This window comes from Mastomys coucha, unplaced genomic scaffold, assembly GCF_008632895.1.
Source record: "Mastomys coucha isolate ucsf_1 unplaced genomic scaffold, UCSF_Mcou_1 pScaffold6, whole genome shotgun sequence".
In the NCBI taxonomy this organism is placed as follows: Eukaryota; Metazoa; Chordata; class Mammalia; order Rodentia; family Muridae; genus Mastomys; species Mastomys coucha.
The window spans coordinates 9,945,035-9,963,976 of NW_022196912.1; the positions used below are offsets into that span (position 1 = coordinate 9,945,035).

The window sequence follows — 18,942 nt, forward strand, 5'->3', positions numbered from 1 at the left end:
TCTACAGGCACACATCACCATGGCTGCAGGGTCTACAGGCACACATCACCATGGCTGCAGGGTCTACAAGCACACATCATCGTGGCTGCAGGGTCTACAGGCACACATCACCGTGGCTGCGGGGTCTACAGGCACACATCTCCGTGGCTGCAGGGTCTACAGGCATACATCACCGTGGCTGTGGGGTCTACAGGCACAGATCACCATGGCTGCAGGGTCTACAGGCACACATCACCATGGCTGCAGGGTCTACAGGCACACATCACCATGACAGCAGGGTCTACAGGCACACATCACCGTGGCTGCAGGGTTTATAGGCACACATCACCGTGGCTGTGGGGTCAACAGGCACACATCACCGTGGCTGCAGGGTCTACAAGCACACATCATCGTGGCTGCAGGGTCTACAGGCATACATCACCATGGCTGCAGGGTCTACAGGCACACATCACCGTGGCTGCGGGGTCTACAGGCACACATCACCATGGCTGCAGGGTCTACAGGCATACATCACCATGGCTGCAGAGTCTACAGGCACACATCACCATGGCTGCAGGGTCTACAGGCACATATCACCGTGGCTGCGGGGTTTGTAGGCACACATCACTGTTCCTTGCTGAGATTTTTCTTTCTGTAGTCTTTTGGTTTGCGGTTTTGATTTTGGAATATAGTTCCATGTTTTGGGGGGTATGGTTCTAACTTGCTCTATGGCAGAGACTAATCCTGAATTCCCAATCTTCTTGTGTCCACCCCACAAATGCTGAGACTACAGTCGTGTTCCAACATGCCTGGCCAGCTTTGTAGTTTAGAACCATGTGAATATAAATACTTATTCAAAAAAAAGTAAAGATTAATAAAGTTGATGTTTGTAGCCCTGGAAAGCCTCATAATAAGGAAAAACCTGGTTAGTTGTATTTACCTATTTTCAGCGATATCCAGGGCAGTTTGGGTTCTATGGAGTGGTCTTAGAGTGATTCCTTTTATAGTGTTGTCTGCCTCTTCCATCCACTGCATTGATTAGGTGAGGGATGGAATACTGTTGATAACTTTAACTTGGAATTAGAATGTTTAAGTCAGTTTACAGTTACCTCTGGATTAGCTGCCCTTCCAAATCAGGCTTCCTAACCAGTATGCTAAGATTGGATTTCTTCAGTCTTAGAGTGTAGATCAGGTGGACATGAGGGTGGCCAAAGCCTTCATGCGGCAGCCTCTTCTAAGGAGCCTGCTTCTTAGCTCTAGGATGCTAGAACACTTGAGAAATAATGGCTCTGTGCAGAACTGTTTGTATTCTAAAGCTATACCACAAAGACTAGGTGCCAAGAACCCTGGCTGCTCTTCCAGAGGATTCAGGCTGGATTCCCAGCACCCACATAGCAACTCATAACTGACTATAATTCCAGTTCCAGGGGGGTCTGTCGCCCTCTTCAGGACTATGTGGGCACGGCACACAAATGGTGCACATGTATACATGAAGGCAAACACTCATACACTCAGGATAAAAATAAATACATCCTAAAATAAACTATATGCTACATAAATGTCATTGTGAAAGTAACAAACCAAGTAGTTGTGGTCTTTGGGGAAGATTGCAGTAACGGTTTGGTCCAGCCCAGGACTCCTTAGCCTGGGAACCTGTTTTCCTGACTGAGGGAATTGGACCTGGTACTCTTCTGCAGTGGGCATCCATCCGTGCAGTTCCTGAAAGCTTCCCCCAGCCACAGTGTCTCCCACACAAGCCTACTGCAGGGTAGAGAAGAGTCACATTTTAGGACGTGTTTCACCGTGTGGGAACAAAACCCTTCTGCCCCGCCCTCCACTGTAAACCCGTGGTTGGGAACCACTGTCCTCAAAGAATATGTGAAATCTTACTTTGTGGTTAGATCAGCTTGAGCTAAATTCATACCGCCAGATAGGGCAGGTTGTTTTTTTTTTTCCCAAGAGCTAATGGGGGGGGGGCACCTACTCATTTTTAGCAGTATTTCATATGGGCTAATGTATAAGAACCTTTCAGGAGTCAGTTGTCACCTAACCTTGAGTTCTTATTGTCCGGTTGCGTCCTGGTGGCTCTGATGATGTTAGCACTGTCTGTTCTACATGGTTTCTGGAACTGTGACTGAATTAATATGTCAGTGTAGTACTATCTGAAGAAACCGAAGAGCTATTAAAATGCTTAAAAATAAAATGATCAATCCTCCCTTTGTTCTCTTGACAGGATAATTGAAGCTATCTGCATAGGCTGGTTCACTGCGGAGTGCATCGTGCGGTTCATCGTCTCCAAAAACAAGTGTGAGTTTGTCAAGAGACCCCTGAACATCATTGACTTACTGGCAATCACACCCTATTACATCTCTGTGCTAATGACAGTATTTACAGGCGAGAACTCTCAACTCCAGAGGGCTGGGGTCACCTTGAGGGTCCTCCGAATGATGCGGATCTTCTGGGTGATCAAGCTTGCCCGGCACTTCATTGGTCTGCAGACACTGGGCTTGACTCTCAAGCGATGCTACCGAGAGATGGTTATGTTACTTGTCTTCATCTGTGTTGCCATGGCAATCTTTAGTGCACTCTCTCAGCTCCTTGAACATGGGTTGGACCTGGAAACATCCAACAAGGACTTCGCCAGCATCCCTGCTGCCTGCTGGTGGGTGATTATCTCTATGACTACAGTTGGCTATGGAGATATGTATCCTATCACGGTGCCTGGGAGAATTCTTGGAGGAGTTTGTGTTGTCAGTGGGATTGTTCTGTTGGCATTACCTATCACTTTCATCTACCATAGCTTTGTGCAGTGCTACCACGAGCTGAAGTTTAGATCAGCTAGATATAGTAGGAGCCTCTCGGCTGAGTTCCTGAATTAATGTGTTGCAAATCAGTCCTTGTGCACGTTTCATCTAGTAGAGTTGACACTACTTCTTATTCACCACGTGTATTTCCCTGGGTGAGCACTGCAGTGGTGTTGTCCTCCTGATGGAAGGGTGACATTATCCTTCCCAGATTAAGGGATAAAGTGGTTTACTTAAGGAGTAGTCAGGACTGGGACCACACACCCAGGACAGTGGCACAAGAGAAAGCACTAGGACCTGGTTTTATTCCCTCATCTCCCTCCACCTTGCCTCGCACAGTTACAATGTTGCAGGCTGTTCTTAAGCTTGCTATTTGTTACAATGTTGCAGGCTGTTCTTAAGCTTGTTATTTGAACACTTTAAAGCATAAAGGCACTATTTTCCAAATGCTTTTCCATCTTAACGAATTCAGAAGCTTGGAACTTAACAGTGTTATTTTTGAGACTAACATTTTCGTTTCTAAATGTTTTATAATTTCTCATATCAATGTCAGAAGTATCCTGGAAACATATGTCACATGTGGGAACTGTTTAACAAATACTTTAAAAAGTTGGCCCAAATTTAAACTGTATCGCGAAACTAGAGAAAAGCAAAAATATTATTTGAAAAACTTTGCACTCTTCTCTATCCTATCCTCGGCTTAATTTCTGTGCCTGTCACCTCTCTTATCTTACAACTTCATGGAACCTTAAGTATGTTTTCTCTTTTCAGTTAGGCTCCCACTTTACCGAAATAATTTCCAAAGAGTACATGATAGCGGAGCCCTTGTGTTGTTTAGCACTTCGTTGGGTGATGTTAGAGTTGCTTGCCGCGACTCAGAGTCCTAGCATTCAGATTGCCAAGAGCATTTCTAATATAAATCGATGAGAGAAATGCTCTGATATTTCAGTGTTCGAAACGGAGTTCTCTGCTGCAGCTCTTCTTCCTCAGTACCACAAGGCTCATAAAGAAGAAAAGATACTTTTTGAGCTTGTTGGCACAACAGCCATACTTATAAGATGTCACTAGGTTGTCGTAAAAGGAGAAATGTTATCTTAGTCCAGTGTCGCTAAGCAGGGCAGATGTCGTTCTCTGGCCTGACTCCTCACCCTTGTGAAGCACGGTCACACTGGTTACTCTCCTTGCAAGGGTATCAGACACTGAGCCATGTTACTCTGTCCAGAGTGCTGGTGTGCAAAAGTGCTGACTGTTCACTACTAAGTTTTTACAGTATGAATTAGGATATTACTTTTTCAATAAAGAATAAAGAAATCACTTGAGCCCCCTACACACACACACAGTTTCTGATTCATGAACACTTTAGTTTGTGCACCGTGGTTGTCAGGGTAGAAGGAAGCAGGTTAGGGGCTGGGACATACTTGTCAAAGAAAGGCTTGCCAGAAGTGTCCATTAAAGGAATCTTAGCCATCAGTCTAGCTTTTATCATTCCGGGTAGAAAAACCAAAGCATGAGAGTGTGTGGTGACTCCACAGTTGGGGCTGCAACCTTTGCCTCCTGTAAGCAGGCCCAGCAGTTTGCTCTGCACAGCCCTCTAGCTTTGGCAGAAACCGTCACAGGCCACATTTCCTTCTTGTTGCCATGATCAGGCAATAATAGCAAAATCATTTCCTTTTACCCAAGATCCCTTCTTTAAATTCATGTGATACTGCCCATTAAAAAAACCTCACCATTTCTTCCTAGTACCTTCATTGGTACTAACTTTACACACTAGATTGTTATTTATGTGCTTTTTGTCTCATTTTAACTGAGCATATGGCCTGGCGTTATTTATTTTTAAGCTTTGTGATTTATGCAAATCGTATGCAGATGATAGCTCATCTATATTATTAGCAAGAATATGGTAGCCTTTAATTTTACTGGCACTGAGATACTTCATGTGAATATGTATTACATCTCTAAGCAACTTAGTACTCCACTGAGCTGGGACCCTCTCCAGCACACACAGTTCACCAGGTCCTCACAGTGTCTGTTACAGATGGGCTGATGTAGGGCAGAAACTGGTGTGAGGAGATGAGGAGACAGATAGACCCGAACGTGCATGTGGAGAGCCACACATGGGAAGCCACTCGAGCTCTGAGTTGCTTTTAGGTAGCAAGTGACGATACTGGACTGCTCATGGGGGCTAGCTTTCATTAAGGAGCATCTTGGGTGTTACTAACAGCACCTGTTTGTAAACAAGGGGATGAGACATGATAAACTGGTTCATTTGTAAGTGAGAAAACATGACAGAGTTGTTTTGTCCTTTAGGATGCTGGTGCTTCTTAGAAACAGACATTTTTTTTTTTTTGCAGATTTCTCTGAATGTTACTAATTTAATTTCAGTTTATTTATTTGCTTATTTTGTTGTTTTTTGTTTGTTTGTTTGTTTAGAGTTAAGGATGTCTGCTGTGTAGATAAAGCTGACCGTAAACTTGTGACACTCCTCCTGCCTCTGCCTCCCAAGTGCTAGACATACAGGTACATATTACAACATCCAGCTGCTTTAAAAAACAAACCCCTAGGACAGACGGTTCAGTGGTTAAGAGCACTTCCTGTTCTTGCAGAAGACTGGGGTTAGTTCCCAGCACCCATGTGCTGGCTCCCAACGGTGTAAAACTCCAGACCCTGGGGATCTGATGCCCTCTTCTGGTCTCTGTGAGCTTCTGCACACTACTTTTATAGACAGACACATACACACACACACACATACACACACACACACACACACACACACATGTATTTTTTAAACTGCTGAGGTAGAGTCTCCTGAGATGTACGTTTTCAGTCTTCACACTTTGGTCTTCAGTTTTCAGTCTTCACACTTTGGTCTTCATGGCAGAAATGCTGCCCCCCACCCCACCACCCCAAGGAGTCAGAACACTGAATATCCTCAGAACACTGAAGAGGGAGGGATCCTAGAGTCTTTATTTTGACTTTGTTTGAGCATATATGATCCCTTCCTCTTACACATAACTTGATTTGTATTCTCTAAAACAAGAGTAGGAAGATAGGGAAACAAAATAGAGATCATATATAAAACTGAGCATATAACTCAATAAATTCTCTATTTTTTTGTTTGAGACAGGGTTTCTCAGTGCATCCCTGGCTGTCCTGGAACTGCTGTATAGACAGACTGGCCTTAAACTCAGAGATGCACCCTTAAACTCAGAGATGCACCTATCTCTGCCTCCCAAATGCTGGGATGAAGTGCATGCGCCACCATGCCCAGCTCTCCTCCAAACCCCTTTTATTTATTAATTTTTTATTACTGTTGTTGAGTTGCTGGTTCACATACTCCTATTTGTTACGTATGATTTCACATTTGCAAATTCTTATTTTAAAATGTTAAAATCCATTCATTCATAGTAGCTGTCACTATGTCAAAATAATCTTTTTAAAGTACATTTATTTATTTTATGTGTTTGTAGTACACCTGTGCATATGCATGCATGTTGAGGTCAGAAGACATCTTACAGGAGTCTGTTCTCTGCATCCACCAGGTGGTTTCTGGGGATTGAACTCAGTCATCTGGCTTGGAAACAACCACCTTTACCTGCTGAGCCATCTCATCAGTCCTTTTCAATCTTTGAGTGCATGTCCTGCTTACATCTCTTGTGACCCTGCAGAGTGGGAATGGGATGGATCTGGATATTGATGTGAGGAGAATTCATTGTCTTAGCTGTTTGGATATTTTCTAGAAGCAGCTTGTTTCCCATTTCTTTACAGACATGAAAATAAACAACTGAAAACTCCTAGTTCTATTATACAGCTAAGCTTTGCAACTTCAACTTAACACACAGTGGCAAAGTAGCCCCTCTGGCCTGATGGAGGTATGTGCTCTTTGTGTAACACAGCAGACTGATCTCCCAGTCAAACCTTGAGTAAGTATCTACAGGGTTACAGGAAGTCAAGACTGAAGAGATGTGGGCAGCCTTCTGGTCTACCTCACCCCAGGTTCTACACCATTTCTCCCACCCAGTGGGAGTGCTGATTCTTTAGTGGCTAGAGAGATGGCTCACCAGTTAAGACCCCTGGCTGCTCTTATCAATAATGTTAGTTCTGTTCCCTACCATCCCCTTAGTGGTCCACAACCCATCCTATCTCTCATTCTAGGGGATCCAATCCTTTCTTCTGGCCTACAAGGATACCAGCCACACATACATTGTGCACATCATACACACATACATACATACATATGGTACACATACATACATACATACATACATACATACATACTCTAAAACAGTTTTCTTCAGTGCTTTAGAGATTCTTTCCTCACTTTCAGGTCTAATTAAACACAGTTATTGTTTTTAGAGACCTTAAAAATTTGGAATTGTGCAAAGCTTTAGGGAACTCAAATTTCTATTTTTATCTGTTTGATTTTGTTTGGAATTTATGAAACAGGATTCCGCATATCCTAGTCAGCTTGCTCACTCGCTCCCTCTCCCTCTCTTTCTCCCTCTCCCTCACTCCCCTCTCTCTTTCTCTCTCTCGTCTCATTATTTAGCCCTGGCTATCCTGTGTAGACCATATTGGCTTTGAATTCACAAAGATCTGTCTGTCTTTGCCTCTTGGCCCCAAGCTGCCCTTGAATTAGTGATTTTCAGGTCTCTACCTCCCAAATGCTCAGATTACAGGCATGGGCCACAGAGTACAGAAGGACTTCATACTTCTAGGAGATGTTTTGTCTTTTTCTTTCTCGTGACCCCACTGTCATCCCCAGTGCTGGAAAATGACTTTATACATGCTAAGCAAACACTCTAACCACAGAGCCACCCTTCTAGCCCTTCAGTAGAATTTTCAAAAAATGCATGTTTCTGTGTGTGTGTGTGTGTGTGTGTGTGCGTGGGCTCATGCTACAGGCAGTTGATTACTGTCATTGCATTATTTAGGAGAGCCACAGCTGAGCGGGAAGCTTTAATCAAGAGCTCTAAACAGGCTCCAGTTGGTTAGGGAAGGTTGCATACACTATGTTTGTCCAGCAAGCATTCATATGGTGGTCACTTCCTGCCTTTCAAGAACCCATCTGCACCCATGGGAATGGGCACAACGGTTCTTTTTTGAGCAAGAAAATTAGGGCTTTACTGTTCTGTTTGTTGTGGAACCTTCCCTAGACCTGTGAAGTGTCACTAAGTATGGTGATGATGCTCCACTAGGTGACAGCTTAACATGTACACTTTGAGATTTCCCAGTTCTCTCAGGCATTCCCAGGGAGTACTTTAACCCTTGTTTCTCCTACTGGGGATTGAACGGAGGACCTCAAGCATGTTGGGGAAGCACATTCTCACTGAGCTACATTTCCCAGAAGTGTAGTTTAGCTTCTGTCCTTTTGTGTAGGCTTAATGGCCAGGTTAGGGAATGGAACATGATAATCTGCATTTTTAGTATACTTTATTTTATTTTTGTTTTTGTTTATTTATTGTGTTTTTGTTTTTGATACAGAATCTTGTGTGTAACCCAGGCTGGCCTCAACTGTGTAGCAGCGCTCCTAGTGCTGGGATTTATAGACACACACCACCACACCAGTTCTTATGCTCAGATTTCATTTAGTAGCTCTGGTGGGCATTTAATACCACATGACTCCAACTGCATAATCCAGGTCAAAGAATAAGCAACATTCAGTGGGTAAAAGCCATGGAGAATGCTATTTGACGTTCACCTACAAGCAATGACTCTATATCCTCGTACATGCCTGCATCATTAAAACCAAAACTCCCCATAATGTTGCCATAAGGAGAGATTCCTTTTGTTAGACTTCAATTACTGGTATTGTTTTCAACGTCTACAATTCTGCCCATAACAGAACAGAGGCATTTGCAGGGTATGAATGTCAAAGTGTTTATCTGTTTTGTAAGAAAGGAAATGTCTTAGAGTTTCTGTTGCTATGGATGAAAAAGCTGGAGAGGAAAGGGTTTATTGGGCTTATACTTCCACAGCACTGTTTATGATGTAAGGAAGTCAGGTCAGGACAGGAACTGAAACAGGACAGGAACCTGGAGGCAGGAGCTGATGCAGAGGCCATGGAGGAGTGCTGCTAACTGGCTTGCTCACATGGCTTGCTCAGCCTGCTTTCTTATAGAGCTCAGGGATGGCACCACTCACAATGGGCTGGGCCCTCCCCCATTGATCACTAATTGAGAAAATGCCTTACAGCTGGATTTCATGGAGGGATTCCATCAATTGAGGTTCCTTCCTTTCTGATGACTCTAGCTTGTGTCAAGTTGACAAAACCAGCCAGTACTGGAAACATAGTGACAGATTGATTTTTCTTATACTGATATACAATGAATTAGTAAATACACATTTTTGTCTATGTCTTACTTGTCATTCCAGTGGGGGTCTTCTTCCCTCCTGTATGAGCCAGTTGCCCTGATAGTTTCACCTCCATAGGAAAAAGTAATATTCCCAGTTTCAAATGCTAAATTCAGATCCAAGCCACGCGTTTCTTCTATGGTTGTTGAAGTACATCCTTCCCAGTTATTTCTACAGCAGAAACATACAGAAGATGACAGCTTTTAGTAAGTTTAAAAAATCAAGAGATAAGTATCTTTTCCAGGGGCTAGAGAGATGGCTCAGTGGTTAGAACACTGTCTGCTCTATCCCCAGCAACCACATGGTGGCTCACAACCATCCGTAATGAGATCTGACGCCTTCTTCTGGTGTGTCTGAAGACAGCTACAGTGTACCCATTTATAATAATAAATAAATCTTAAGAAAAAAAAGTAAAAAGAAAAACTAACTAGCCTAGGAAGGACTTGAACTTTCTGTGTAGCCCAGGCTAGTTTTGAACCTAGTCCTCTCTCTCTGGACTCAGTTTCAGGAGCTTTGAGATTACTCAGAAGCACTCCACCATATGCAGGAGCTGTGGTAATTAAAAGTTTGGACTGGTATTGATCTCATCGAATCTCTAAAATCAATTAAGATGGTGTTTCCATGTTAACAGTACTAAATATTCCAATCTGTAACTGTGGGCTACCATTCCATTTGTTTCTGGTAGTATCTTGATTTCATCTTGGGAGTGCCCATTGCTAGGGTGTGGTGATCCTGATTGCTTTATCTTGGTCTTATCTTGGTCCTCAGCCTTGCTGAATTCCCCTGTCAGCTCACAGCTTCCAAAGGGTTCTTGGGTTTTTCTCTGCTCTAAGAATTTTCACAACATCCTTAGTGAAGTAGTTTTATTTCTTTCTTTGCAATCTAGACACTTCCTGATTCTTTCTCTTGCCTAATTGCCTCTGTTGGAACTTCCAGTACAATGTCAAATGTAAGTGGCTAGTGCAACATCCTGTTCTTACTCCCGATCCCAGAGGGAAATTTCCACTCTTTCCCCTTGGCATAACACTGCGATTGGAGTGCTGTAGACTGGGGATTTTCTTTGTATTCCTAGATATATAGTGTTTTTATTGTGACAGGATATTAGTTCCTAACAGTGTGTTTTCATGAACAGATGGGAAGGCTTTATGGGAGTTGAGCTGGGCTGCTTGTGTCAGGAGACATTTTGCTGATAAGACTCTACGTCCCTTACAAGGTACTAATGAAGCAGAAAGACGTAGAAGTGCCCACTAATGGCATTAAACAACTCTGAAACTGATATACATTGAATGCTTTCTGAGCCTATTAAGCTGACTCTTTTAATTTGAGTTCCTGTTCACTTGCCTAAGGATACAGAGACACTAGGACATAGATACAAGATGACTTGTTTCTATTGGTTGGTTCCTTTCAATACTTCTCTGTTTCCTGGTCTTGGATTCTCAAAGATTCAGACAAGCAAGATACCTCTTGGCATGTTGGAAGTTCTCTCTCTCTCTCTCTCTCTCTCTCTCTCTCTCTCTCTCTCTCTCTCTTTCTCTCTCTCTTCCCTCCCCTTCCTCCCTTCTCTCCCTCCTTTCTCTATATCTCTGTATGTTTTAGGGATGCCACCATAGAAAAGCTTGAAAATTGAGCTTCCTGGTAGAACTGAAGCCTGTATCTATCCATAATAGATTTCTACAAAGGAAACATGTTGCTGAGTTCTAAGGGAGATGTCTCAAAAATAAGATTTAATAGTTAACCTGCCTTAGAAAAAATAAGCTAAATGTGTTCCAGGTATCTGGCTATTTTTTCTTTAATTCTTTTAATCATGTGTTCATAGTAGGATTCTTTACTTAATGGGTGTTGTCTCCATATGCAGCCATTCTGTGCTGTAATCCCAATACTCAAAAGACTAAGACAGGAGGATTCCAAATTTGAGAGCAACCTGGTCTACATAGACAGACTTTATCTGAAGCCAGGAAAAGTGTAGCTACTGTTGGGCCTGTGGGGTGCACAAAGTTGACTATTAGCTGCCTTCATACTAGCAGATGCTCGCTGGATAAACTTTGCACCTCGAAACCCCTCTTCCTGGTTTAGTCTAAAGAGCCTCTCTGGGGCTTGGGGAGATGGCTCAGTGGTTAAGAGTATGTAGTGTTCTTGCAGAGGACCCAAATTGGGCTCCCAGCACCCACATCAGGAGGGTTACAACCACCTATAACTCCAGCTCCAGAGACTCTGATGCCCTCATCTGGTCTCTGCAGACACCTTCAGTCACATATACAGCCCACCTCTTTTCTTTATCTTAAAATTTTTATAACAATCTGTTCATTGGCTTAAGGCTTTTTAAAATATAAGTACTAAGTCTAGATTTTTTAAATTGTTGTCATTCATCATGAATTCAATCATCCTGAAATCCCTTCAGGAAAGAAGTAAAGGAAAAATTTCTATTATCTGCAAATAACAGATATTCAGATGTTTGAAGGCCACTTGGAGGTGTGTTAGCAGGACAGATTTCTGGTGGATCCCTGCTGACATTCTTTGTTGTGGTTAGTTTTGTCTACACCACTTTGATCTCTTGGTGAGTCACACACGTACCCCCACCCCCACCCAGGAGCCATCTCGGATCCACAGGTGAAATACACACACACACATTAACTTATTTTTAATATACTGTTTAGCTCAGTGGTCAGGCGCTTCTAAGCCTCCCGAGGTTAACATGCCCTTACCTTCATCACACTTCCACACCTCTACATCAGCTTAGCTGCTCGGGTGCCTTCAGCGAAGCCCATTGGGCCCTCTCCCTTTCCACCTGCATTTTCAAAGCTCTCCCCTGTAGGTCCCAGGTTTGTCCTTTTTCTTCCTCTCTCCTAGCCTTCAGGAACCTGGAAGTCCCACCTCTTTCTTTCTGCCCAGCCATTGGCTGCTGTCATTTTTATTTACAGATCAAAAGCTAATTGGGGGGGCGAGGACTTTCAGCGTCGATAAACAGATTCCCGATCAGAGCATCAGAACCACCCCCCTACATTCTTTATGAGTAACATAGCTAATGTAGTGTTTGACTGAACACCACATTTCTCTAATTTCATACATATGTCCTGAAGGGCTTTGGCTAATGGCTATACTTTTAAACAAATCTTATGAATATGCTGAGCAAATATTACTGATCTTCAGTGCAAACATGGATAGCAAAACTAGTGGGGTCTTAAATCTAGATTTGTGTTACACTGATGGGCAATATATTTATAAAACACATTTTGTGGAAAAAGCTTTCATAGAGTTATACTTTGCTGTAACTATAGGATAAATGTATTCAGTACTATTTATAACAATTGTCCGTGCTATCAATAGGATTCCCAATTCTTAGTTATCAAATGCTTGATTAATGGCTATAATTCCTAGCATCTAGAGAGTAATGAAAATTATAGCAACTTTTTAAAATAAAAAAATGTACTGATGTTTTATTATTTTGTTTAATATTCATAAGTATTCTGAAAACAAATCTCTGACCCTACTCTTTGTTCTAATAAAATTTGTCTAGAGAAAAGATTATTCTAGCCAAAAGTCTTAGAGACACATCTTTTGGAGGCTGCAGTTAAGAGTGCTGGCTGCTCTTCCAGAGGACCAGGCTTTGATTCTCAGCTTCCACAGGGCTACTCACAGCTGTCTGTAACTCCAACTCCAGGGATCCAACACCTTCTTCTGGGGACCATACACATGTAGTATGCAGACATATATGAAGGCAAAACCCCCATACACATAAGAAACAAACAAGCAAATAAATAAAAATAAATATTAGAGATTATCTTTTGTATTGGAGTTATTTAGCTCTGTTGTAGAGTGCAGCACAAGCTCCTTGGTTAGATCTGTCTCCCTGGTTTTGTTTTGGAGACAGTCTCAAATCTGAGATTAGATAGCACAGTCTGACCTCTGACCTTGCTTCAGCCTTCCAAATGGCAAGGTCTCAGGGAATTGCTCCGTAGGCTGTGCTTGTGTGTGTGTAGTGACAATATCTATATTTACAAACTCATTTGCTCCAGGGACACAGATGGTACTGTAAGAACTCAGAGCAGCCACCTGGCTGAGCGTGTCCCCTCCTGCCCCTTGGGGTCAGAGATCAGGGCTGCCATGATCCTGCCCCCATATGGCATCTTAGCTTCTCTTCAGAACCTTCTGGGCTCTCCTGGATGATTGCCTTTGCCCTTTTCCCGTTCGATGGTCAGTGGCATCAATATGGTTTTACCATTACCTCGGCTGGAAAAGAGGTTTTCCACAGCCAGGCTGTTTTAGGGGGATGAGAAAGTCACCATGGGTGGTTTCCTTTACAAGGATGTGTAGGGGGTACCATAATGTGGCTCTCAGAGACACTTGGTAAGCCCGTAACCTGGTCTCTGCACTGATAGCATGTGACACTGGGCACAGTGAGCAGGAAGTAGCAAGTTACTTAGATGTCATAACAGTTGACCTGCCTGCCATATCCCAGAGTAGAAAGTGGGTATTAGTCAAATCTCCTAATTGCTCTCCTTACACAGTTACAAGAAGAATGAGTCATCCCGTAGGCAGAGGTGTGGCTGGTTGGTATCTGTGTCTGGAAATGCAAGTGTGCTTGAATTAAAGTGGAGGCTGTTTATTTAATTACTAAGTAAGCAGGCTTCAGATCTTTCCAGCTAGAGGAGCGTACGCTGTAATTGGCCTCACCCACCTTCCCGGTTAGCACACTTCAGCCTAGGAACAGTCCTGGGATGGGTACCAGTGATACCCAAGGATGCTTTTAAATCTGCCTACAGCAGAATCAGCAGCAACCTCACAACCTGATGACAGCTGGCATCCTGGATGAGAGGAACTTGGGGTGCGAAGCTCTACAGTTGCTCAGTGTGCAGCTCTCTGAGTATTAGCAGACAGCATCACCACCACCATCATCTTTATTTGTCCAGCTAGGTAGCTTTAATTTTTTTTAATCCTGTTTTGTTTCTTTTATTTTAATCTAATATGGAAACATAATAAGCGATTCCTGCCAAACCTACCCCTAAAACAATGCTTTTTTCATAGTATACGATTAAATTATTGGGCAAATTAATTAGAATTTTTCTCTCTTAATGTCAGCGAGAGTTTGAGGAAATGAGTGTGGTAACTGTCCAACTTTTTATAAAGCTCCCCCTTATCATTAGTTTATTTATTTATTAGTTTATCTTTGTATTGGGAGCATTGTGGGACTGCTTCCGTTTTTAAGGAAAACATTTTGAATGTGACTCTAGTTGGTAATCAAATTTGTTTTTATTGACTAGCATTCTGTCAGTCTATTCAGTAATTAAAAACACATAGACTAAGTCTTGGGTTAGAGCAGAATCTCACATTTTTTCTTGTGCTGTGTATAGCATCCATCATTCTTAGCCTCTAAGGCTCCAAATTGATGGCTCACACATGAACGCACCAAATGGCCTGTTACTCAGATCTGTGTTACTCTATCTTAGAAAGCCATCGCCTGGAAATCCCAAAGAGAGCCCGTCAGGCCTTTTCTAACTTGAAAGTAAAGACTAGATCTACTTCCGTAAAGTTTGCTTTATACAGATTTTTAAAAATTTTATAATCTATATGTTGTGGATCATGTTCTAATTGAATATGTATGTAAAGGTGAAGTGTGTGTCTGGTTTGCACTAAATAAAGTGCTTTTGGCCATCGCTATCATGGTAATTCCATTTTGAGCTTAAAAATAATCATTTAATTCTATGTATTTCAATTTTGATTTTGGAGTAAGTATAACTTCAATAAATCACCTGCCATTCCTTATAAGACCAAGGCCTCTCTCTTTAATACAGAATAGCTTGAGTTCTGGTACACATTTTTGTTATTTTCCAGAATTCTGTCAAAGTAACCCTATAGTGAAAGTAGCCTCATGTGGAAAGCCTTACTGCAAAGATATTGGAGAATTTAATTTAAAGTACTTTTTCTAGAATTCAGACTTGGGTATTTGGGGTCATATACAAATGTTTGGAAGGGTTCTCATTTAATTGTGGGAAGGATGTAGCCATGACGTCTCTACAGTTTAATGTCTGTATCATGTGGAGTACGTTGTACCTCCGCTTCCTAGTTGGGACTGGCATATGATAAAGTCCATAGGTGGATGAATTAATTGCATGTGCGTGCGTGCATGCGTGAGAGAGAGAGGGAGAGAGAGAGAGGTGGGTTGAGAGAGAGGGAGGGAGGGAGGGAGGGAGGGAGGGAGGGAGGGAGAACTTGCCTTAAAATAACCTCATATGGTCAAATAAGCTTGCTTGTGACTCATCTTTCCATGTGCCTCATGAGTCAGGCCCAGCAGAATCCATGCATGCAGGAGAGAATCACTTGTCTTACTGTGGATAATCTAAACCTGGATTAAATACTTCACCATGTAAAGATTTTCTGGAAGAGGCGACCCATGTGCGCTTTTGGCTTTTATTGGTAGAAGTGATGAAGCTGATTAAAGGAGGTGTTGGTTTTAACCACTTTTAATTGATCATTTTCTTAATGGCAGTGGTTATGCAAAATGCGCATGTGCTCAATCTTGTTGTTTCTACTATTGACAACCACCGTTAATGGTCGCCACATGCATCGCGAGATGGGTCAGGTCTACTGTGTCAACCTGTTTAGGACATGATATGGAGGGTAAGAGGCATGTTACAATCTGTGACTTACGGTAATTAAATTGTATGGTTAAGTCTTAGAGAAATGATGGTTTATGGTCATAGCTTTTGTCATCTAATAAAAGAGTCTTTATGTCAGCTTAGTCTATGTGATGTAATTTTGTTTTCTACCTTAATATAGATGTAGTAAAGTGTGTGATCCTGTGGGTCACAGTTTTTCTTGGCTGTGTTACATACATATTTATGTCAGACTTTTGGGAGTGCCTATAAATGTATAGCCCATATTTAACTCATGGTCGAAGCTTTTTGGTCTCTTCAGTTCTTAAGAAGATAGTATTTTATTAAACACCAACTTTGTTTTGATGTAAAACATGTTGTATGCACATCAGCAAAACAAAATTTGTATAACTTGAACATTAAAGAACTAATAAATCTTGACTTTTGAGACCCAGCTCCTGTTTGATATGCAATAGACATTACTCTGTGGAGCTGACTTACTCACTTGCTGTGTCCCTTCTTGATTGACTTAATCTTCTGAGCCAATGCTTCATTTTGCACTAAAGCATTCCCTTTCCCAGTACTGGGGATGGATCCACGGTCTTGTACAGGCAAGATGGTGGCCCCCCTGCAGTTGAGCCATGACCTCGAAAGTTGCCTCCTGGCTATGGTACTGCCTTTCTCGTTGGGTTGCCATGTGCCAATTGTGTGGTTCCTCTGGCTCATGGGTATTCTCTTTCTTTTAACTACTACTCTATGGTAAGAATATGATCAATGTTAGATTCCAATTAATGGTGATGCATATACACGGGCATGAACTGTGTGTGAACTTGAATCAGAAGTCTCGCTAATTATACTCCCAGTGTTGCTGGTGTTCAGTCTGTAGCCAGTGGCAGGAATGCCTGTCAGGCCCTTCTAGTTCTATCAAACAAGGCACGTGACTGCCCGCTCCTCACCTCCACCTCTATTCTCTCTGCACCATCATTACTAAGCCCCACACTCCGCCTGGGCACAGATTCTTTCCCAGGGTCCCACTAACATAACAGACACATCCATAAAAGCATGGGCCGGCAGCATCAGGCATCACTCTCCTGGAGCAGCTCTGCTTGCTTCAGCTGGCACAGCAGGTGCTGGCTATGGGCTTCATGGTGACTTCAGAGGGCAGAGAAATGCCATCCTGAAACTCTGAGCTGACAAGGCTCAGCATCCATCTAGGGGCTCCCTGCCTGAGATGTGAGGCTGCCTCTGTACCAGAAGAGCTTTCCCATCGTTTATTGCTATTAAAGTGGCTGCTTCGAGAATTTGGCATAAAGGCTAAGAACAGTGGGGAAGCACGGGGAAATTGTGCTAATTACATTTAAGATGAGAGCCCATGAGGCAGGTAACACTCATGTGCTGTTAATCACAGTGACATAGCTTAGCCACGAGCTCTGCTTCTTGTCTGAGCTTTTTTCCCCCTTCAGGTTTTATTTTTGGAACTAATCAGGTTTTTGTTTTTCTTTTAAGGAAAAAATAATAATGGATGTTCAAGTGAACACTATATGTATGACTGGATTGTTTTTCATAAACTTCAAAGAAGTGTAAGCCCAGTGTGCATGGTTGAAGATCATGACCACAGAAAATCATAAAAGTTTTGATAAAAGTGGGGGAGAGCAGGACTTCCAAGGATCACTACTCCCTCATGTCTCAGAGAAACATGTTGTTAGATGTGGGCTGGGGGGTGACAGAGTGTTGCCATTCCTACCTATAAATCTGACACAAGGTCTTTCAAAGTACATTTTCTTTTGTATTCAGCCTGTGAATACAGGGAAGCCCTGGTTAATATTTGTTCAAAAATGTGTTTTGGCACTAGACTACAAGAGCAGTGTAGCCTTTTTAAAGCCAAGGAATGTGTGCATGTGTGGGTGGTCCTCCTGTCTGCTGAAGATGTTGGAGCAAGCCTTTCTGCTTTGCCCAGTCTTGAATTTGTGGAGTTCAAGTGTGGTCTTGAGGAGCCACAAAGTTCCTGAGACAGAAGAATTTGAGCCAGACCTTGGGCAGCAGGACTCTGTTGTTGTTGTTGTTGTTTGAGACAAAGTTTCTCTGTGTAACCCTGGCTGTTCTGCAACTCTGTAAATTAGCCTGGCCTCAAACTCACAGAGATCTGCCTGCCTCCACCTCCCGAGTGCTGGGATTAAAGGCATTCACCACTTGACTGGCCTTTGATTTTTTTTTTAAATAAATTTTTTAAGATTTATTTATTTTATTTTTATGAGTATACTGTAGCTGTCTTGAGGGCATCAGATTCCATTACAGATGGTTGTGAGCCACCATGTGGCTGCTGAGATATGAACTCAGGACCTCTGGAAGAGCAGTCAGTGCTCTTAATCACTGAGCCATCTCTCCAGCTTCTGGCCTTTGATTTTGAAATGAACAGAGATGACATACTCTGTACATTAGACAGTAAAGAACACAGGGAAACAAGCAGTCAATAGATGTCACCTCTATTCTCACCTCACTGCCCTGGGTACCAGACTCTCCCTTGAGCTGGGGACCAAGATCAGTGAGGTGGAAGATAGGAAGTTAAGCAGCTGTTATGATATCCCAGAAGGCAGCCCTCTCGTTGAGAACCTGCAGGAGTGATTCTCAAGTTCACTCAGAGATAGATCCTTAAGGATTGGTGATGCATGTTGGGTTGCATGCATGGATGATCCAAGAGTTTTGGTACTCGGTTGGCAGGGTGTGAGAGGTGCTGCAGTATTCATAGAATCCTGATTTGCAAACTCCTCTTGCCACCCAAGAGGTGGGCTCGACCTGCAGACGGACTCACTGAGGACATCAGGCTTAGAGAGCTCACTGCCAGCTAGATTCAGCAGATACAGAGACTGGGGACGAAGGGATGAATTAAGATACTTATAGCTATTGTCTAGCAAGGAAAAGGTGCTGAATGGATCCAGTAGAAAGGGCAAGAGATGGGAGCTGGTGAGATGGCTCAGCGGGTAAGAGCACTGACTGCTCTTCCGAAGGTCCTGAGTTCGGATCCCAGCAACCACACTGTGGCTCACAACCACCCGGAATGAAATCTGACTCCCTCTTCTGGTGCGTCTGAAGACAACTACAGTGCTCTGTTTGAGCATGGCTGTGGAGCTGTCTGCTCCTGCACTTGCCTAAGATGCTTAATTAATCTCTCTGGGTCTGGGTTTTAACTAAGAGAAACTGCTATGGTTCTTTCCCATTAT

General features: G+C 42.8%; 1 protein-coding gene across 2 annotated transcripts in view; it reads left to right on the forward strand.

Moving 5' to 3' along the window:
* Positions 1-5,316, forward strand: part of Kcng3 (potassium voltage-gated channel modifier subfamily G member 3) — a 51,894-nt gene extending 46,578 nt beyond the window's left edge. For both annotated transcript variants that reach the window (XM_031356746.1, XM_031356747.1), the window contains exon 2: positions 2,213-5,316. In XM_031356746.1, coding sequence (XP_031212606.1) covers positions 2,213-2,858 — 646 coding nt within the window. In that variant the 3' untranslated portion in view covers positions 2,859-5,316. The remainder of the gene's footprint in view (positions 1-2,212) is intronic.
* Positions 5,317-18,942: the final 13,626 nt, after the last annotated feature.